The sequence below is a fragment of the Pezoporus occidentalis genome, unplaced genomic scaffold, assembly GCF_034315485.1.
Source record: "Pezoporus occidentalis ecotype Australia unplaced genomic scaffold, CSIRO_AGI_Poc_V1 ctg5, whole genome shotgun sequence".
In the NCBI taxonomy this organism is placed as follows: Eukaryota; Metazoa; Chordata; class Aves; order Psittaciformes; family Psittacidae; genus Pezoporus; species Pezoporus occidentalis.
The window spans coordinates 12,313,014-12,332,538 of record NW_026915835.1 but is presented as its reverse complement, the minus strand read 5'-3'; the positions used below and the strand labels follow the sequence as shown (position 1 = coordinate 12,332,538).

At 39.9% G+C, this 19,525-nt stretch overlaps 1 protein-coding gene across 5 annotated transcripts in view; it reads right to left on the bottom strand.

Annotated features, from left to right (window-relative positions):
• Positions 1 to 19,525, bottom strand: part of LMO7 (LIM domain 7) — a 128,220-nt gene that overhangs the window by 36,166 nt on the left and 72,529 nt on the right. For 2 of the 5 annotated variants that reach the window (XM_062636901.1, XM_062636903.1), the window contains exons 5-10: positions 9,825 to 9,855; positions 9,305 to 9,418; positions 8,646 to 8,844; positions 7,565 to 7,817; positions 3,023 to 3,052; positions 102 to 219 (exon numbers count right to left, since the gene is read on the bottom strand). In XM_062636901.1, coding sequence (XP_062492885.1) covers positions 102 to 219; positions 3,023 to 3,052; positions 7,565 to 7,817; positions 8,646 to 8,844; positions 9,305 to 9,418; positions 9,825 to 9,855 — 745 coding nt within the window. Of the gene's footprint in view, positions 1 to 101; positions 220 to 3,022; positions 3,053 to 4,536; positions 5,254 to 5,688; positions 5,887 to 6,160; positions 6,452 to 6,806; positions 7,107 to 7,564; positions 7,818 to 8,645; positions 8,845 to 9,304; positions 9,419 to 9,824; positions 9,856 to 19,525 lie in introns of all 5 variants that reach the window. The other 3 variants (XM_062636899.1, XM_062636900.1, XM_062636902.1) reach the window with 3 other exon arrangements.

The window sequence follows — 19,525 nt, the reverse complement described above, 5'->3', positions numbered from 1 at the left end:
TGCTGCACACATGTCAAAGCCTGTTTTCTAGGGACACTGAAGGTAGGCAGCACCCAGCCTTTCAGCAGGACACATGAAAAGGGGTAAAAAGGAGGGCTTACTTCTTGCCATTTTAGATCTTGTTCTTGCAACTGTTCTTTGATCCTTTGTAGCTCTTCGTAACGGATTTTGCGCAATGACTGCAGCTCTTCTGCACTAACATCATTCAAAGATTTGCTCCTAGAAAGAAAAAGCATACTGGGCTTTATCACATTTTAGCCATCATTTACGCAGTGAAACCTTCGAGAAAGAGAGGGGTTGATATTAGTACAACTGAGCTCTTGAGTGTTATTTTGAACAGAGCAGGAAACACAGGCAACTGAATGAGCAAGGCTGGGACGTGCTCTAGGGCCAGAACTTGAGTCACTAGTTTCATATTTGAGCAAATAAAATAAGGTTAAGGGAATAAGCAGCTCTGTAGCAGCTCCACGCTGATCATTCACATTGAGCTTTTTGTACCCAACTGATTCCTTTCTTTAAACTTTTCTCTTTATTGACCTTGCTCTTTTCTTTGATATAAGAGGCATCCCTGTTCCCAGAGTCCAAATCACTGTCCTTTCACTGCTTTCTCCAGTAACAGCTCTTGAGTCACCTCCCATTCCTTCCTTAGGTTAACCATAAAATCAGGCATTAAAGCATGTTTCTAAAAAGAAAAAAGTAATTAATTGCTAAATACTCAGTTTATGCATGTCACTAGCCTATGTTACTCATCCCCAAGCGTCCATGATGCTTGCCATCCAAGCCAGGATGGCCAACACCACCATCTTCTCACTAATTCCTTCAACATGGCTACAAGTTTCTGCCCATGAACTCCTACTCACTAGCTCCTCTTAATCAAAATTCCTCAAAGCTCACCTTTCATGCCTTCCCCCCCGGCCTTTCAAATGCTACTTTAGCCTTTCAACTGCAATGATAAACAGAAGGACTTTTAATTTAGACATAGGACAAGACTCCTGCTCAACCACAAGCCTCTGAGACACCAAGCAAAATGCAGGTGTTTCATCATAAGGTTCAGTGCTGCAATCTAAAAGGAAGCTAGGCTTACAGGGATTACTTTTTTTTCTTTTTTTCATTTATCCAAACAAAAACTGAATTATGAAGGGGTGTAACCAAGATTTAAGAGGGCTTCAAAGTGTATCACGTTTGTGATACAACAGAAAATCAGCTTAAAACCAAAACTGATTCAGTACAGGGCCTTCCTCTAAACTATTTCATTCCAAGAGAGCTCTGAACTAACAAATCATACTCTCACCTCCTCCCAAGGGGCCCTGCTCACTTTCACTGGTAACATAAGACTTTGGACTTCAGCCTCTAGAAACAGAGGACAGAGCATTAACTCATTATACCTGTTTGCTTGTTTATTTTTTGAATGGGAAGAATGCCAAATTTAAGACAGATCTCCTGGTCACTATTGCAGAAACTCTTTTCTTGTACAGTTCTTTTTTTTTATTTATTTATTTTATTTCTTAAGTTGTATCACATCTAGAAACAGTTTTGGGTAACTGAACAGTACATAAGTGTCAAAATTGTTCCCCAGGAGTTCAAGAAAACTTACATTACATGTCTAGGGTTTCCTTTTCTTTCTCTTGAGTTTCTACCTCTGCCTGTAACAAAATAGGACAATCTAGTCCTAAATACAATATGCCCTTTCATACCAAGGAACAGGATGTTAGTTTCAATTCTAGCTTTAACTTCAAAAATCTAACTAGTGACTTGAGCCTTCTGTGTCTCCTTCCCCTAACACCTAACTTCTTCCAAAATGTTTCTTGCTTCTTCTAGAAGTGTTTAGTCATTTACCAGGTTTTGCCTCAGGGTAAAATTAAATAAGTAGATAAATAAATGTACACTAAAAAAAATAAATAAATAAAACATGCAGAACCAAATACTTAACATGCCATGACACAGTAAGTGGAAAAATATTCCCTTTGAGACACAGTACATCACAAACAAAGTCTAAGTTCACATGGCACTAACCAGTAAGTTTACCACTGAGGATTAAATAACCTTAAGTATATAAAATAACCAAAGAACATTCATCAACAACATGATAAATACCATGTCATTAATTATTTTCAGATTATACCTGTACAGCCTTTGAAATAAAATATTTACTAATCTTCCTTTACATTTCTGAATGTTCTAAAGCCTGATATAAACAGAGAACACCAAGTAGGAGGTGATCCTGCCCCTCTACTCTGCTCTTGTGAGACCTCATTCTATTATGTACAGTTCTGGTGTCTTCAACATAAAAAGCACATGGAACAGTTGAAATAAGTCCAGAGGAGGACCATAAGGATGATCAGGGGACTGGAGCACCTCCCATATGAAGACAGGCTGAGAAAGTTGGGGCTGTTCAGCCTGGAGAAGAGAAGGCTGCATGGAGACCTCATAGCAGCCTTCCAGTATCTGAAGGGGGCCTATAGGGATGCTGAGGAGGGACTCTTCATTAGGGACTATAGTGATAGGACAAGGGGTAACGGGTTAAAACTTAAACGGGGAAGTTTAGATTGGATATAAGGAGGAAATTCTTTCCTGTTAGGGTGGTGAGGCACTGGAATGGGTTGCCCAGGGAGGTTGTGAATGCCCCATCCCTGACAGTGTTCAAGACCAGGCTGGATGAGGCCTTGGGTGATATGATTTAGTGTAAGGTGTCCCTGCCCATGGCAAGGGGGTTGAAACTAGATGATCTTAAGGTCCTTTCCAACCCTATTTTATGATTCTATGATTCTAAGTACTTCAGCAGAAATAAAATACTAGAGCTGATTTTCAAAGTGCCTGATAATCCAAACTTTGATACCCTAGATGCCAGAGAGCTTCTGACATAGCTTTTAGTCTCTTACATTCGTCACATAAATTGCCTAGCACAGAACAACAAAGCAGCATGCACAAGTTTTTTCCAGCATGAGTTTTTAGCTACTGTGCATGCACGAAAATCTAGAGGCAAACGTAGCATTATGATCTTTCAAGCTTGTAGAAAACTTACCCTTGCTCATCAGAAAGCTTTTGAAAAAGTCTGAGAAATCAGAAACCAAAAAAGAAAAGATTCAGTATCTTGATATTCATAACATTAACACCACAAGCACACCAGCACTCTCACTTAGTGAAGGGGAAACTGAAAGCCTGGGGACCAGTCAGCATGGAACAGCACATCAGCGATCTGAAACTAGTCAAATGACAGATTGGGACTTGCATGATGTTTAAGTCAGACAGAAAACTGACAGAACAAGGTTGCCTACAAGTTCTCAACTGTTCCGATTTAGCAATACTGCACTGATAGAGCCTTGTATTAATTCTGCACCACTTACTCCAGGGCTGCTGAGAAGCAAAATGAAAATTAGCACTAACTTGAATCCCAGCAAGGCTTACAGAGGTTTTTTTCTTGTTACTTCAACCATTTCTGATACTAAATGAAACTAATACTTGGAATAGATAAGAATAAAAGGTCCTATTTAGAAGTTTAGCATATTAAATGGAAAACCAAATTAATCCGGTGTGATTCAAGCAGATTTTCAGTAGTCTTGAATATGAGTATTTTATTCTATTGAATGAATTCTTAAAAAGCAGAATATTTTCAAGCACTTCAGAAATATTCCTCTATGAAGCTCACACTTTGTTAACAGTATTAAGCTTAAAAACAAAACACAGCAACATTAAATATCAACTGGAACATGAAAGTGTCTTAGTCACAAAGTAATGATGCACAGCTGGAAGAACTGCAACTTGCAATGCCGTATTTTCAGAGCTAAGCAAATAGGCAAAATCCCACTCTCCCCCAGTAAGGACAAAATTCAAAAGACAGCTAGGAACTAGTTAAAACCAGTATTCAGTCAGAGAAATTTTGTGTGTATCAGGAAAGGATTAGGGGAAAGTATTGTTCAGGACTGTATAAGAGCAGGGGAGAAACACTTGAAGAACAAAATACGTAACAGTGGAATTTAATATTACATGGACACACAATTTGCATGCACCTTGACTTAGAGTGTTCAAAATACTACTGATTTTTTTTTTCATCTCATCTAATTATCTCAGAACTGTGGCAAAACAGTTTACAAGCATTTTCAATTTAGGTGCAAGCAAGAATATCAGAATGCCCATTTCCAGAATTTGTTGTCAAAGCATTCATGTCTTTCAGAAGTGTTTTTATCAGTTATATGGGGGAGAAAAAGGAAAATATTTCTAGCCTCCACAGTCTTTTGAATAATCACTATTCATGTTCAACCATGGAAAGAAACTTATGCAGAACTTTAAGCCTGAAGGAACACTAACATATTTTCTCTAAAATAGCAGCCTACAACTAGGAAACAGTGTTAATTTTTTGTTGAAAATATGGTATTGCAGTCAGGAGCTTCTATTCAAAGCAAATAACAAGCTTGTCCAGGACACCACGAACAAATAGCAGACCGGCACTCTATGAATGGCTCAGCACAAGACGATGCTTTTCTGAACGGAAAGGGTTCAGCTGCATTCAAGCACAATCCGTGCAGGACACAACCTGACCTCTCCACCATCTGCCGTTTCTTGTGTCTAACTTTGCTGGCCTCCCTGATTGCTTCCCACTTCTTCCAGTCTTCTTCACTGCACGGACCAGGGATGAAATTTACTGGCTGGGCGTTGCTTCCCACCTTCCAAGATTCTAACTTGCGGGTCAGCATATCATCCTTCTTATGGCGGGAAGATGGTGACAGCACTCTGCCATTGCTCTTCCTTTCCTCTGGTGTAGTGTCTTTTTCAAGTAAACACAGGAATTTGGACCGTATCTCCTCCGGAAGACTCCATGGATCAGGAAAGAGTGCTGGGTGATACTTGTCTGGAGCACCTGATAAAGGCACCTCTTTCCTCTGAGAGAGGATTTTACGGAGAATCATGTCATCCTTCTCCAAATCTGGAATCACAGGTTGGCCCTCTCTGGGTTGCAGAATTATCTCACCCTCTATGGGAGGCTCCTGCTCAGAGAAGTTTTTTAAATATCGGGGGTCTTGGAGAACAACTTGATTCACATGGAAAGCCCCAGTTTTCCGAATGAAAAAGTCATCGTTTTCCAAATCTGGATACAGATACCTGTTTTCCCCATCTCCTTGATTGCTTCCTGGTATAAAGGAAATATTCTTTCTACATTTTATGAGCCTAGGGCCAGAAGTAGGATCTATTTTGGTCTTCGTTTCAGAAGACAAGTAGTCAGAGTATTTTTGCAGAGCCTGAAGTAATGAAAACTGACTGAAGCATATAAAACAAAAGGAGGGAAGTGAAAATATCATTAAGTAGCAAGAGAAAAGCAGATCACAATGTACCTGATATACATTTGGTTTAGATTTGCAGCATCCCAAGCAGTACAACTAAACCACTTGGCATTCACCACCACTAACCGTAGCACAGCACATGTCAACCAACGTAAAGGTATCATGGCATACTAACCTGCTCAGACACAGCACGCTTACATGCTCACACACAAAGCCAGTAACCCTATGCAGCATGTTACACTTTTGCATTTACATCTTCAAGAAGACCAGCAACTTATGGATACATTAAAAAAAAAAGTAATAACCCCAAAAGCACAACATCACAGGACGTGGTTTAATTTCATTCAGCTGTTGCATATCCAGCCATTTCTTTTTGATGCAGCAAGAGTGCAGTTCATGCAGCAATATCAACCTGGGCTGATCAGGAGCTTCCAAGATTTTTCCTTCTGCAATCTGTGACAACGAGCTTCCCACATAGTCAGCAGTTGGCTTATAGTTCTGATCTCTTCTGCAACTGCTGTTCCAGTCAAAACTTGGTCTTGGGTGACTAGCAACAATGGCAGAGCTTTGTTTGTAAGCAAAATCCTCCTCAGAATCTGATTTCTTTCTACTGTGTACCAGCACAAAGAATGAGCAGAGGGAAAGAAAAATAAACATAAAGTGTACTCATGAGTAAAATGCACAGTGGCAACTGTGCAACAGTAATGAAAATAATGTTTCAATTATTCTCAAAAAAAGAAAAGAAGGAAGAAAAGTAAAGGAGAAAACAAATCCTGCTGCTACACCAGCAATAAAAATTAAAAATAAAAATCAAGTCATACAACTACGCTTTATTTATAGGTTTTGCACACAGGAGAGAAACAGGGGCATGCATGAAAACGCACCTGAACCCTTGAATCTCTTTATACCAGGGTTTGAAAGAGGACTTTCTGATTTTTTTCCACAGCAATTCCTCTTCTGGAGTCCAAAACTTAGGAAGAAATTTGTCAAAAGCAACAACTGTGTTTGCTGCTGAAGAACTTAGCTTGCGAAAATAGAGATCATCTTTCTCGATGTTTGGGATGCCTATTTCTTCATCCTCGTCCTCATCAAAATACCCAGATAATTCTGAAGGAATGTTAGCTCTTGGTTTGTTTTCCTCTTTAGTAGCCAACTGCCTCTGCCTCCTCTGGTTACTGTGCAAAATACCCAATCAGTTAAGATATTTCAGGAGCAACTTGACATAAAGAATGCAAAGAGACATGCTTTTTGGCCCAGGAGTTCAACCTCATGAATGAAGCAAATTAGTTTTCAGTTCCACTGCAGCACCAGAAATAGTAAGATATATTAAAAAAAAATTAAAAAAAATTAAATGGTTACATCAGCATCCTATTGCCTCTGACAAAAATATGAAATTTGACAGAAAAGCCATAACAAATTATCAGCTCTGTTAAAATGCCAATTCAATTAGAAGGCTAACTTTATGGAGTTATTATGGACTGCAATTTAGATAATGCAACAGTTACTGGATCTTGGATTAGTATCTCTGACCTCAGTGGTTCAAGCATTGCAGCTAGTGGACCAGCTGGATAACTTTCTTGCGAGCAAGATTTAGGAGAGTCATTGCGCAACATGAAATGATGTCCAGGTGTAGCAGAGCTTACAGGGCTCTTTTTGACTAGAAATCTACGATTTGCTAAGTCATCCATAACCAGGTCGGGCAGCCTTCTTTCATCTTCTGAATCAGAGCCACTGTCATACTCATAGATCATCTGGAGGGAAGCTGGATCTGTGAGCCCACACTCTGCTCTGCTACTTTGGCAGGAGGCTACAGGATTCCTTTCATGTCCACTGAGGTTGATCAAAACAGGAACAGAATGAAGACAGTGAAGTCACGAAGGCAATGATGAAACCCAAAACTGCCCACTAATCTCATCTCTATGTACCAAGAAGATGGACAACTGAAGTTCATCAGTGTATTTTGGAAGACTTTAATGAGAAACCAAAACTACCTCTCATGAACTTGCATTTAAAAGCATTAAAATCCCCTCTATCTAGATTCTGATCAGCCTCAAAACATTACTTAAATGTCAGAAAACTACTTCAGTAAGAAAAAAAACACCACAAACCAAACCAAACGAACAAAACACCAACCATACCACCACACCAAAACATCTCCCCTGTTAAAACATGAAAACTCTTAACACTTTACTTTGTATTTCAGCAACACTAGCTTTTCTTTATCTAATAAATAAATCACTTATTTTAAAAGTCTTAAAGTCTGCTTTACTAAGACAGCACACCAGTACCTTGAAAATGTTCCATCCGAGTCAGTGAAGACAGGACTTGCCCAGCTCCTCCTGTTGTCCTCATTCTTCTCCGTCCTCTTCTTCCTTAGAGGTGCTGGCACATAGGCCGTCTGCTTGTTTTTGTTGGGTAAGAAGCGATTGAAATCAGTGGTAGGCTTCGGTTCAATCACAGAAATCCTACGGTAAGACCTATCATCTTTATGGGAGTCATGCATTTTGAAAGGCAGTTCTGAGTCTGTGTCACTGTCACAACCTTAGAAGAAAGGAGTAAAAAGGGAAGGCACAAACATTATTCTCTAGACACCAGTTTCTGGCTAGAACATTGACTAAAACCTAAAATCTATTTAACTCCACATTTAGGATGTCTTGACTGTAAATTTGCTGACAGGACAATAGGAGAGGTATTTCTAGAGGTTTGTGGCAAAGCTGTGATAAGATCCATTAAGCTGAATGTAGCCCCTGCTACATTTGTTCCGTTCTTTCACTATCACTGCTCCCTGCAGGAAACAAAGTGCTAACCTCTAGACATAAAGCAGTACAAAAGTTTAATTAAACATACTTGACACTCAAATTTACTAACAAAGACAAGCTACCACCAAATAGCATGGCAACATGCTCATCTCACCAGAATAACGCCCAGTAGAAGCCCAGGTACTTCACACATACAGCATGTCTACATGCTTTCCTCAGATCAGAATTCTTCTGTGTGGCTTCAGACCAATGATTTTGCATCATTCACATGTAACAAATCCAAAAGCTCACTATTTTTATAACTTCACCCTATACTACAAGTTCCCTTCCTGAACTATGGGTGAATATCCTGCACGTTCACACACACTAACATGGCAGTGAGAGCAACAGTCCCAGCAACCCTTCCTAGGAGAAGTTATGCAATCATTGTTTTGTTTCTAACAACTGTTAAAGGTCAATATTTGCTGAAGCAGGACGCAACTGCAGCAGTTGCAAAACTAAAGTTGCCTTTCAAGCCAATTTAAGTGCCTGAAATACTAGGTACATACACTGTCTTCTCCCACATTTTAAATACATACATCAGCAAAAGTTTTAAGAGAGGAAAACATACCTTCACTGCCACCTTTCAAGGTTATATCTGATGAAAAGCTTGTGGAAGATCTTGAACCAAGAGAGTCCAAGCTATCGAAGGAATCGTCTCTTTTATGGCTAGCTGAAGATGGAAAGGGCTCTCCCCGGTCAACGTACCAAATATCACCGTACCCGCTATCCCTGCCACTTCTGTTCAGGTGGCTAGACTCTTCAAGTGCCTGTAAGAGTAAGTTTTGAAAGGTCTTTTACAAGAATTTAAGATGCAAATGCTATTATTGAGTTTTCACTTAAAATTTTAAAAATGCATTTTGAGTGCACAAACTTTAACAATGACTCTTTCAAAGCCCTAAAAACAACAGCTTGAATAGAAGATTCAGCACAAGGTCTTAGATTTCTCTTATCTTAGCCAAAGGGTAGCAAGAGTGGCCTCTTCACAACCTAGTACATCAATCAGATCATGTGGACTCTGAATCGTGGGATTATATGGATAGCAGAAGAAGCAGTGCAAGCTAAAGTACTTCTTTTCACATGGACTTTGAGAGCAAGCCAAATCAAAGGGCTATGTTGTCCAAACTAAGACTAAAACTAAACCCCCAAGAAATTGTTGAGAGTTGATGCTGTAATGCATACCGAACTTTAAAATTTGTGCTATTTATTTATTTATTTTCAATTCCTTACCTTAGTCAACGCTTGCCCTAGTAACTTCTCAAATGCTTTAAGATTGAGGTATGGACCATTATAATGAGGGTTACTTTGAGCTTTTCTCCCAAGCCAGTATAATGTAATCAAAACCTAAAACCAAATAAACAAAAAAAACCCAAATATAAGCTTAATTACTTCCCTCTTGTACCATATGCCAGTATAAAAGAATCTCAACATGCTGTTAAAAGATTTTTTGCACAGTGAGTTGTAAAATCTTGGTTACAGTATTAGCTTAGATCTCCATCAAAACCAATTAAAGAGTGTTATGATGCATCTCCTGCATCTCAAGCAAGCAGGTATACGTCTTGTTTCCAATTATTACATTTATTTGGGAAAGTAAACAGCATAAAGACAATCCTAAGATAGCAGTAAATTGTATCAGATAAATGAACAGCTGAAGGTTAACATGATAGTGCAATAAAAAGAAGTGTTTTAAAAATATTTAGTCACAGTCAGCATGAACTTGCTTCAGAAAGCACTGAGGTACATATCTTACATTTTTCACTCTTCTGTTGGTCTCCTCCGGTCTGAAGCAGGGCAGGAAGCAAGAAAAACAAAACAAAACAAAAACTTTTTAAAATATTTGACTTGAAATTTAACTATTATTCAAGATTTAAAAGTTTTCAAGCCAAGTAAGAGGCCAATATAAAATATGCAACTATGGTTATTCCAAAAGAAAAGTATTTTGCTTTGAATTCCTAGCTATAAACTCTGTACTATTTCAGTTGTTACATGTTAACCCAGAAACTAGCTGATCTATCGTAGTTTCTGACTTGAGAGGTACTTGAAAAGGCTCTAGGCTTTTTTAATTAGCTGAAGTTTTTAGTTACCAACAAAAAAATAAGTGGAAACAAGCTAATGACTTTGGGAAATACAGGCGGTATTGGCCAGGAAGATCTTCAGTTCCATATGAAAGCAGACGCAATTGTTAGTTTTTCCCTGATTGGATTATATTTTCTAAAATATTTGCCTCAGACACGGAGGATGTTTCAGCCTAGAGAGAATTTTTCAGACAAAAAAATATGAGCAACTGAAACTGGGACATCCAGAAAGAGAGGTTGCACTGCTGGAAGGAGGAGTTTCATTTGCTTTTAACGCAAAATGCGTGTTTGTCAAAAAGAAAATTTAGTATACTACCACCAACATCAGTAAACTTCTTTTTATACACATAGACAATTTGTGGCACACCTCAGAAGCACACCAACACACACTCACAGTGGTCACGTTCTCGTACTGTTCATATTAAAAATAAACTTTTTGGTTGGGAACCTCCCAAAGGTGGGGTACCACAGACTCAGTCCCCATGTGTAAATATTCAGGGCTCGACTGCAGACAGAAGCTGAACAACACTTACACTGGCTTACACTGCCAGCAGTTATGGCAGGGCAAATGGCTTAAATATACCAAAACAACTTTTCACCTGCCCCAGACACTGCTGGTTTGGGGCTGGTTCAGCAGCAAGCTTCATCTGCAGCACGGTGAAGGGATTCAAACAAAAAAGTGGACAATTAACTGTGTCAGGAAGACCGACATAGACCTGCAACAGGTCAGACCAGTGATGTATTGGCACATCTCTCCTGTTTCTGCCTGTTTAGGAAATAAGCTAGTGAAAGGTTGCAGGGGAAAGGTAGAATAAGCCATTTAGGGGATAGTTACGATTTAACAAAATGATGACAGTGGCCAGTCAGCACAGGGTGGCACTCTTTACAGAAATACAGTAATTGATGCAACATGACAACCAGCAGGGACGCACGGACACAGACTGTCCCTGCTCCTCTTTCCTCCTAGTTTGAAAGCACCCACTCCCACTCAGTGCAGCTATAACTTCCTCGCCTGCCTAGACACCATAAAGGCATCAGGCTGCCAGGAACAAAAAGTCCTGAGCTGGATCTGACCTGCAAGTCTTCAATGCAACTTCCTTTAATATCACACACACCAGAGATGCTGCTGCCTTTGTACTCAGTAACATCTTTCTCATGGATAGGAAGGAACTTCTCTTTTAATGTGCAATATCTACAATTTTGTTCTAATTAAATAATCATAATATTAATATTCATAATAAACATTTCTGAAAAACATTGTTGCTCCTTTTTCACTTGAGACTATTTTGGAAGAAAAAAATTTCCTCTTCCTTTTCTTCAGTACAAGGATTTCTTTATCCATGCCCATGCTGCAGGTCACACCAAGTGCTGCCTAGAGACATGTTGGTTTCCTAAGCAAAGGATGGAAGATTATCCTTGTGCTGGTGTGTATCAACATTACACTTCCCAAACCCAACAGAGAGCATTTTAAAAGGTTTACATTCTTTAGATTCAAGGTTTAAAAGCCTTCTGCTAGCACAATTTCTGCTGTTATTTGCAATTATAAAAACAGAGGCCCTTGCGAAAGATACCATTAAGTTTGCTTCCAAACTTCAACAGTTCTAGGAGTGAAAAACTCCACCTTTAATCAGCTGGAGCCTGTATCCAGAGGTTTCTGACCTTCACGTAGAGCAAAGCTATGTCACTGAACATTATGGTTGCTTCTGCTTTCTATGAGTTCCCTGAGATCATTTAGGTCAACCATTTACCCTGTGCACTTGGACTATAAACAGTGCAAAGCTTCAGTCAGGTAAATCAGTGAGCACAGTTGAGACCCAAAATGCAGGCAGAGATACTTCACACACTTGAATGACAGACAGTGCTCCATTCACGTTTGCTCAGCTAACAGAAACAAACAGACAAAATGCTTACTCTGTGAACAAAGTTTCTTCACTTGCATCCTTCTCTGAGCTACACCTATTGGTCTCTAAACCTTTTAAGCAACCTGTAATGATAGTGTAGTCCAAGCAGAACAAAACAAGAACATCCTGCTAACTTAGAACAATCAGTTCCTCATTTTTTTATGCATATATTAATTTTACAACAGCACTTAACCGAGGAAAAGAAGGAGGATTCTGGATGAACATACTGACCTAGAATCTGTGTAAAACAACAGGTATATAATTTTAGAAGTTCCCCTTTATAAAGTTATAAAAATGTAAATACTATGCAGAACTATGCAAAGAATTCAACTGGGGTCTTACATACAGCTCTGAACAACCGTAGATCATAGCAAGGGACAAAACAGAGCCACCAACCTCAAACATAGCAAGTTCTTTGCTGCTGTGAGAGGAGGTGTGATCCTGCCTTCACTGACAACCTGTTGCTACCCAACAGCAAGCCCCTGCTCTCACCTCCGCTCCCCTTCACAAGTCTGGCTTTAAATACACAGGGCTGAAACACTCAGTTTCTCACACTGTATCTGAAGAAGTCAGTTGGGAAATGGCATCCCAGAACTTCAGCAATGTAGTTTTTAAACACTCCTGGACAATTATAACCTTATTTTGAATATGCCCCTAGCACTGAAGTGCTAACACAGCACTGGCTGTAGAGACATTTGCCTACAACACCTATTATAGTAACTGAAGGGGTAACCCACTGGCTTAACTATCTTCATCAATGCAAATAAACACAAATCCTACATTGGGCAACTGTTAAAGAAGTCTGCTTTTTTTTGATATTTTTATCCAAAACCATCAGAGAGCTCAGCTGGTGCAGACTTTATGAAAATATTATTCTGTGTAATCTAATTTCTGGCTTGAATAGATGAATGCCATTATGCTGAAAATTATAAGCAGGCTGCTGCTTTGCTCAGCAGGGCACAGCCAAGGCTGCATCTTAAAACAATCAGCTGAAAGAAATGGGTTCCTCTCCAAATGACAATGCAACGCCACTTATTAAATCACTTTGTGTCATTTCAAACATTATCTTCTCTGTCTTCCCAGAGGTTTTTATATCACCTTTCACTAACAATGCCACTTCACTAGAAATATCTGAACTAAGCAAAGGAAGCTGCTAAGGACAGTGGTTAAGATCTTGCAGAAACAATTTGATTATACATCCTTCGTTTTCTCCTTCCAGTCTCAGCATTTTAATATTCATTCTGAAGCTTGGAAGAAAAGCAATGCCATTCTTCCACTTTACCTAACCTAACCCCAATGCCAAATCCCAGCTAACACAGAGGTCTCAAAATTTTAAAAGTACAACTTTAACTCACATTGCATGAGCCTTAATTGTTGGCAGTAGTTTCACAATAACAGTTTATGTACAACTTCAAGATTAGCCACCCCGGAAGGTATCTATGAAATGCAGCATGAAAGTCTAAAGGCCATGAGATAACAACATGTGGGGGATATTATAGTAGTTGTGAAGCACAACTACACAAATCCAAGTTGAACACTGATGCAAAAAGATGTGAAATAACCACCTGTGGAGAAATAATACCTTCTGTATAAATCATATAATCTACATTAATCCTTCAGAAACAGAAAAAAGACAAATGGGACAGAAATAGCTCTCACTTGTTAGTAGGTGATATGCTTAGAGACAAATACTTCCTCTGCCTTTGGACACAACACATATTCACAGACATGACTTATGGCCAACCAGCACAGACCAACTGATGTTTCTCTAACAAGGACCACTTCAACAGAAGAAAGCAAAGTGACATGGCAGATCAGCAGGCTGAGCCACAGCTCAAGGAATTTGTTCTCAGCTCCACTGTTTGCTCAAGGTTAAATAGCAGAATTAGTCACCAAGGCCATTACAAAGGCTCTGGCAGCAGCTCTAGCTTGAGGATTTCCTGGTCTCCCTTTTCCTTCCAGTCACTCCACTTTGCTGCCCCCGTGGTTATGCCAACATAACTCCTAATTACACTGTGGTTCCACATTGCCCATTAAGACCAGAGGGCTGTGCCTATTTCTTTGTTTGGATTTTTCCAAACCCCAAATTAATTTGCTCGTATGTTTTAGAGCACACTTGTACAAGAGACCACATGAGCACCAGAGCAGAGACAACACACTGCTGCAGAGGAGCACGCAGGAGGCTTGGTCGAGGAGTCCCTGTGTGATGGAACCCCAGCCAGAGGTGAGCTGTGCTTCCCATTCATTCATCTGCTGATCCTTAGCTCCGAGGAGTAAGGAAAGCTTGCTAGGATTATTTTAATGTACCCATTGGCAATACTGACACACAGACACCTCTAGACACCTCTCCAGTGCCCCCTTACAAAAGCACAATACCTTTCAAGTCGCTACCTTTAAGTTCAACTTATTTCAAAACTTGTAACAAACAAACTCAGTAGTTTGGATTTTGTTTCTTTAACACATCATACAGTTTGGTTCCCCCTGCATCCTAATACATACTAAATCCCAGCAACTCTAGCAACTCATGATGTCAAATCTACTTTGACACTTCATTTGGTTATTTTCCAGGGAGAACATCAACATAATGCTCAAGACCAAATCCAAGATACCAGAAGCCTGAGCAAAACTCTGGAAGATGATTTTATAGCACCCCATTCAGAAAACATGGCTTTCTGAGAGTCTATTTCTCATATCCAAACATATTTTAGATATAAATATTAATATATAATGAAAAAAAATCTAAACAAAAAAACATGCCACCAAAAAAAACCACTACATCAGAGCATCCTTATCCCCCAAATGAGGGTTATCAGCTGAGAAAAGGCCATGTGGTCATAGCCAAGAGATAAAACAAATCTAAACCCATTTACGGGGAGAAAGAATGGACTGAGACACTCCCGCTGATAGAAAGGAATGTGCCAGTGACAAATGCACCCTGCCCAGTGCCAAACCCTTCCCTTGGTGATGAATACTCCAGAAATCCCAACAGCTGCCAAAGCTATCTGTTTTCCATCCCTTCCTCTGTTACAGATCTCACGAACACGGAACCTGAACAGACTCCTGCTTAAAAAGAAGCATGCATGCTCTCCCTTTGAACTTGCATGCATGAAGGCAGCACTTCTGCCCTTTGAAGGGCTTGGAAGAGCCATTCTCTAGCCTGGGAGCTGGCGAGAATGAGCAGGCTGCAGAACAAGCCTGCTCCTGAGCTCCTCGCTGAGCTCCAGGTCCTCTAGGCCAACTCTGACCAGCTTCACTTACACTTCTAAGGAGGACGTCAGAGGGTTTGAAGGATTCTCCACCCCCACCGAGGTATGCTGCGCGGGAGACGAATGCTGGCTGTTCAACTAGCAGCAGGCTTGAGCTAAATTTCAACCTCTTTGGCCACCTACTCAACTGCTATTAATATTGCTGTTATCGGATTTCACTGAATTCCCACCTGCTGCTGAGAACAGAAAAGCTCCAGTGGAAGATGGGGCTGCTGCATGGGTACAGAAACATGAGGACATTCCTCCAGCACTTGTATTCTTAGCAAACTGATACTCAACCCCACTAGCTACAGCTCACTGCTGAGATTACGGGAAATAAAACGGTCAGGTTATGGCCACAGTGTTCAAGAACAGCGTTTGGAAACTCACTATTCTATTTGATTATGAAAAGCACATGGACCCAATGACATTTATATACAAGACGATAGCAGACAGCATTTCTCCATGCCTCAACAAGAAAACCCTGGCTTAACAGCAAAAAGGTCTGTGGGCCCTAATGACCAAGCAGCCTGTCCCCACCCCACACCCTCACCTTCTTATGAAGAGCTGGGGGATGGAGAAGAGATGCCCAAGAGCAAAAAGGCAGAGAAGGAACACAGCTGGCCAACACCCTCTGTGGGGAAGAGTCCCCATCCATCACTTCAGAGCCTGTCCTCTTATAATGCCTCTTGAGCATTGAGCTTCCTTGCTGATCTCACCTATTAGGCTTCCACACTATTCTTAAATCCCTTATCAAAACAAAAACAAGCACTTCTAGAAATGTGTATCAGCCCCAGCAAGTCATGAAACACATTATCCATTTCCTCACACTCTTTTCTGACCCCTCCCTGGGTGGTCCATCTCTGTCAGCTTCCTAATATCCCAGTCTAATCTGCAGGTTCTCCTAAAGAGAAAACAAATATTCAGGACAGTGTAGGGCAGAAGACACACCTGTCAAATAAAAAATAAACCCCCACAAAACCAACCCGGAAGAGCAAACCTGGGGAGTAGCCTGGGTGATAACCTGAACACTCCTTGGCTCTTATCTCAGGGGTGGGCAAGGGAAGAGAGACGGAGCATTGCTTCTGCAGCAACTTGCAGAGCTGGAGGAAACTGATAGGATCCTGCAGCTTCCTGCTCAAATATTACGCTATATTAAAGTATTTATTATAAATAGAGTAGCCTTGTTAACTGGTCCCTTCTAGTGTTGTTTTCTTTCTCCATTCCTAAAAAGCCCTAAAAGTCAGCAGCTTCACTAATTACAGGTAATTAAACTGGGTATTTCCTCTATTGTGTTGGTTGGTTTGTTGTTTTTTCCAGGGCAAATATAGATTTTTTTTTTTTCTTCAGTCTGCTGCTTTAAATTCCAGGTCTAGACTAGTACCTATGCAAAAATAAATAGTAAGAATTCTATATCCTAAAGCTTTGTGCCAGTCAAGTCATACAAAGTGTTAAGAGTTCTCAAAGGAATCAGTTTGTTCTCATTCAGGAGAACATCTGAATTTCAGGGGTGAAATTAATTGCCTCTCAAGGAAACAAAATGAAAACCCCACTTCAAAATAGACAGCAATTTAAACACATTGACAGATATCACTATTTGCACACCCTATAGATTTTTCTAACTTCCAAAGAAGTTGCTGACAAGTCTTTAGACCTCGGAGCATTTTACTTTGCTGAATCTCTCCTTCTTTTATCTCCCTGGCGCACCCCCCTCCCCCCCCCCCACGTTTTTTACCTGTACATAATTCATTTGACCCTTGCACCACGGCTACACTTAAGTGTTATCACTTCTACTTTTTTCCTTCCTTGTAGCTTCTCAAAATTTTCAGATGTTACTCCCCCCTCCCAAGAATAACAGACTTGAGCTCGTCCTGTTGATCACCAGGATCATCATCTATGTTAACTTCTTTTGCATTTAGTTTCGAATATACTTTACCCTCATTTCCCTCCACCCCAAACTAGACCATACTGTGTATATTTTGTAGATCAATTTGAAGAGACACCCATATGGAGAACACACAGTCATGATAACATTCTTTCCAAAAGGAATAGTTGGTATATCTGGGGAGTCACTTGGAAAAATAAGTATCAAAATATGCAATTAAGTGCAATCCTGTAAATATTTAGAAACATATATAAAAGCACAGGAAGGTGCAGCTGTCAACTAGCAGAACAGCACTTTGCAAAAACTATTCTGTATAAAGTATCTATTTGCTTTAGCTAAGCTGCAGCAACCATGGCAACTCACAGCATTTTTTCAAGACAGCACTGAAATTCACTTTCTATTGCCTGACAGCTCTTTGCCATTATTAAATCAAATGTTCCCAAAATTATTGTCCTTTTTACTCCCACTCTTCCTACAGGCAGGTAGCAGAGGTAATTTGGTAGAATAGCCCTTGATACTGACTCATTTATTCCCTTTAAGCATCATTCAGACACCTCTATGAACCATGTCTGGGTACGGATAAACAAGTTACTGCAATGTAAGTCAGGGTAAAAATTTTCCATCTACCAACTACTCCATAGCAACTGCCTGTGTGCACTCTCTTGTCCTCGACCCCCATGATTAATACAATTGTTCAATTTGGATATAGCATTAAGAGGTGGTGCCTCAGGAAGAGCTAGGATTTGGCAGGTCATACCACTTTGCTTGCTCACAGAGACAGAGACATTTTTATAGCCTCTATAATCAGACAGGAAGAAAACCAAAACCAACAACAAAACCAGCAATACCTCCTGCATTCAATCTCCTCCCTTGGTCTGTGCCTGGGGAAAGATTTGGTAAATGTAATCCTTTGTTATTTTTGTGCCAAGCAAACAGGTGGTGATGTACAAGTGCCTTGTATATAAGCAAAACCACAGTTTACCAGAGCTTATAACACTCAATAGTGAGTTTTATTTAGTTTCTTGGTGTATGCAAAAAAACAGATTAAAAAAAAATCAAGTCTATACTGTGTAATTCATATCAATATTTGGCAATGAACATATCTTCTGATAAAGAAAGGTGACTGACTGTAACTTATACTGGGTATCACTATGTTCACACCTGTGCCAACATGGAGTTTCACCAGTCCAAAAATGTATCTGCTTGGTTGCTGTTGTAAGAATATGCAGAAAACAACTCAGTGCAGAGGTGACTCAGAATAAATAGCAGAAACTGCAGATGCCCTATCCATACGCTGTGAGTGGGAAGGAATCCACACTTCAGTCCACTCACTCATCACCTCTTCAGGGGAGCTAAGACCCATAAATGCCAGGTATACACAAGGATGGATATATCCTCCTAAGAGGAGACAGGAACCCTGCATTTTGGGGGTACATGGGATATGCAACAACTGGGAGTCACAGATTTCTGATGGCTCATTTTTTCCCTTAGAGCAATACCAGCTTAGTGCTGGCTAAACTATTGTACAGGAGGGACAGAGAACTGTGGCACTGTCTACCCCAGCCCCTCTTCTCATTCTCAACTTCTGTCATATTATCAAAGAATAAATGTTTTAGCAGTTTAGAGGAGGGATTACTAAAAGCACAGCTTTTGGGAAAGCAACACAGAGCTAGGATTTTGGAAAGAATTTAGATTTATTTAGAGAGATCGAAAGAGCAAAGATGACAAAATGGAGGCACAAGGCAAGTACAGTTTATTCCATGATAAAGATTTTGGAAGCAAGTTACAGTGATATTGGCATTTGGCCTTAAGTAGAAATAAATCACTACTGTATGACTGCATCATTTAGTTTAGTCTCTACATCTGGAATAAAACCTTTAAAGGACTACTGGGTTTTCTCAATAATATTTTGGCAAAATATTTCACAAGCAAAGAAGAAGCACCGAAGAAATCAGAATGCTTCCTTTTTGAAATTTTGCCGTATTTTCTCTGTTTCTTTGGGTTACCCTAGCAACACAGAGCACAACACCATCACTCATCACACAGAGCACAAATGTATGAAACAGACTGAATCTGACTTTTCTCTGCTGAAGTCAGTTCTCTATTAACTTAGGTTGATGCATATATGCCCAAAAAAATAAAGTACACAGATAAAACCAAACTTTATTATTTCCTATGCTTTCTTGATCTGCCCTTTGGTTGTGAAGACATATTTAGAGCCAGGAAACAGCACTTCAATGAATGCTACGTCAGATGCTAATCAATTCATCCTTATAAGAATAGTGAAAGGGAATGTATTCCCTTGAACCAGCTATCCCAGAAGATATGCTGTGAAACAGCAGCAC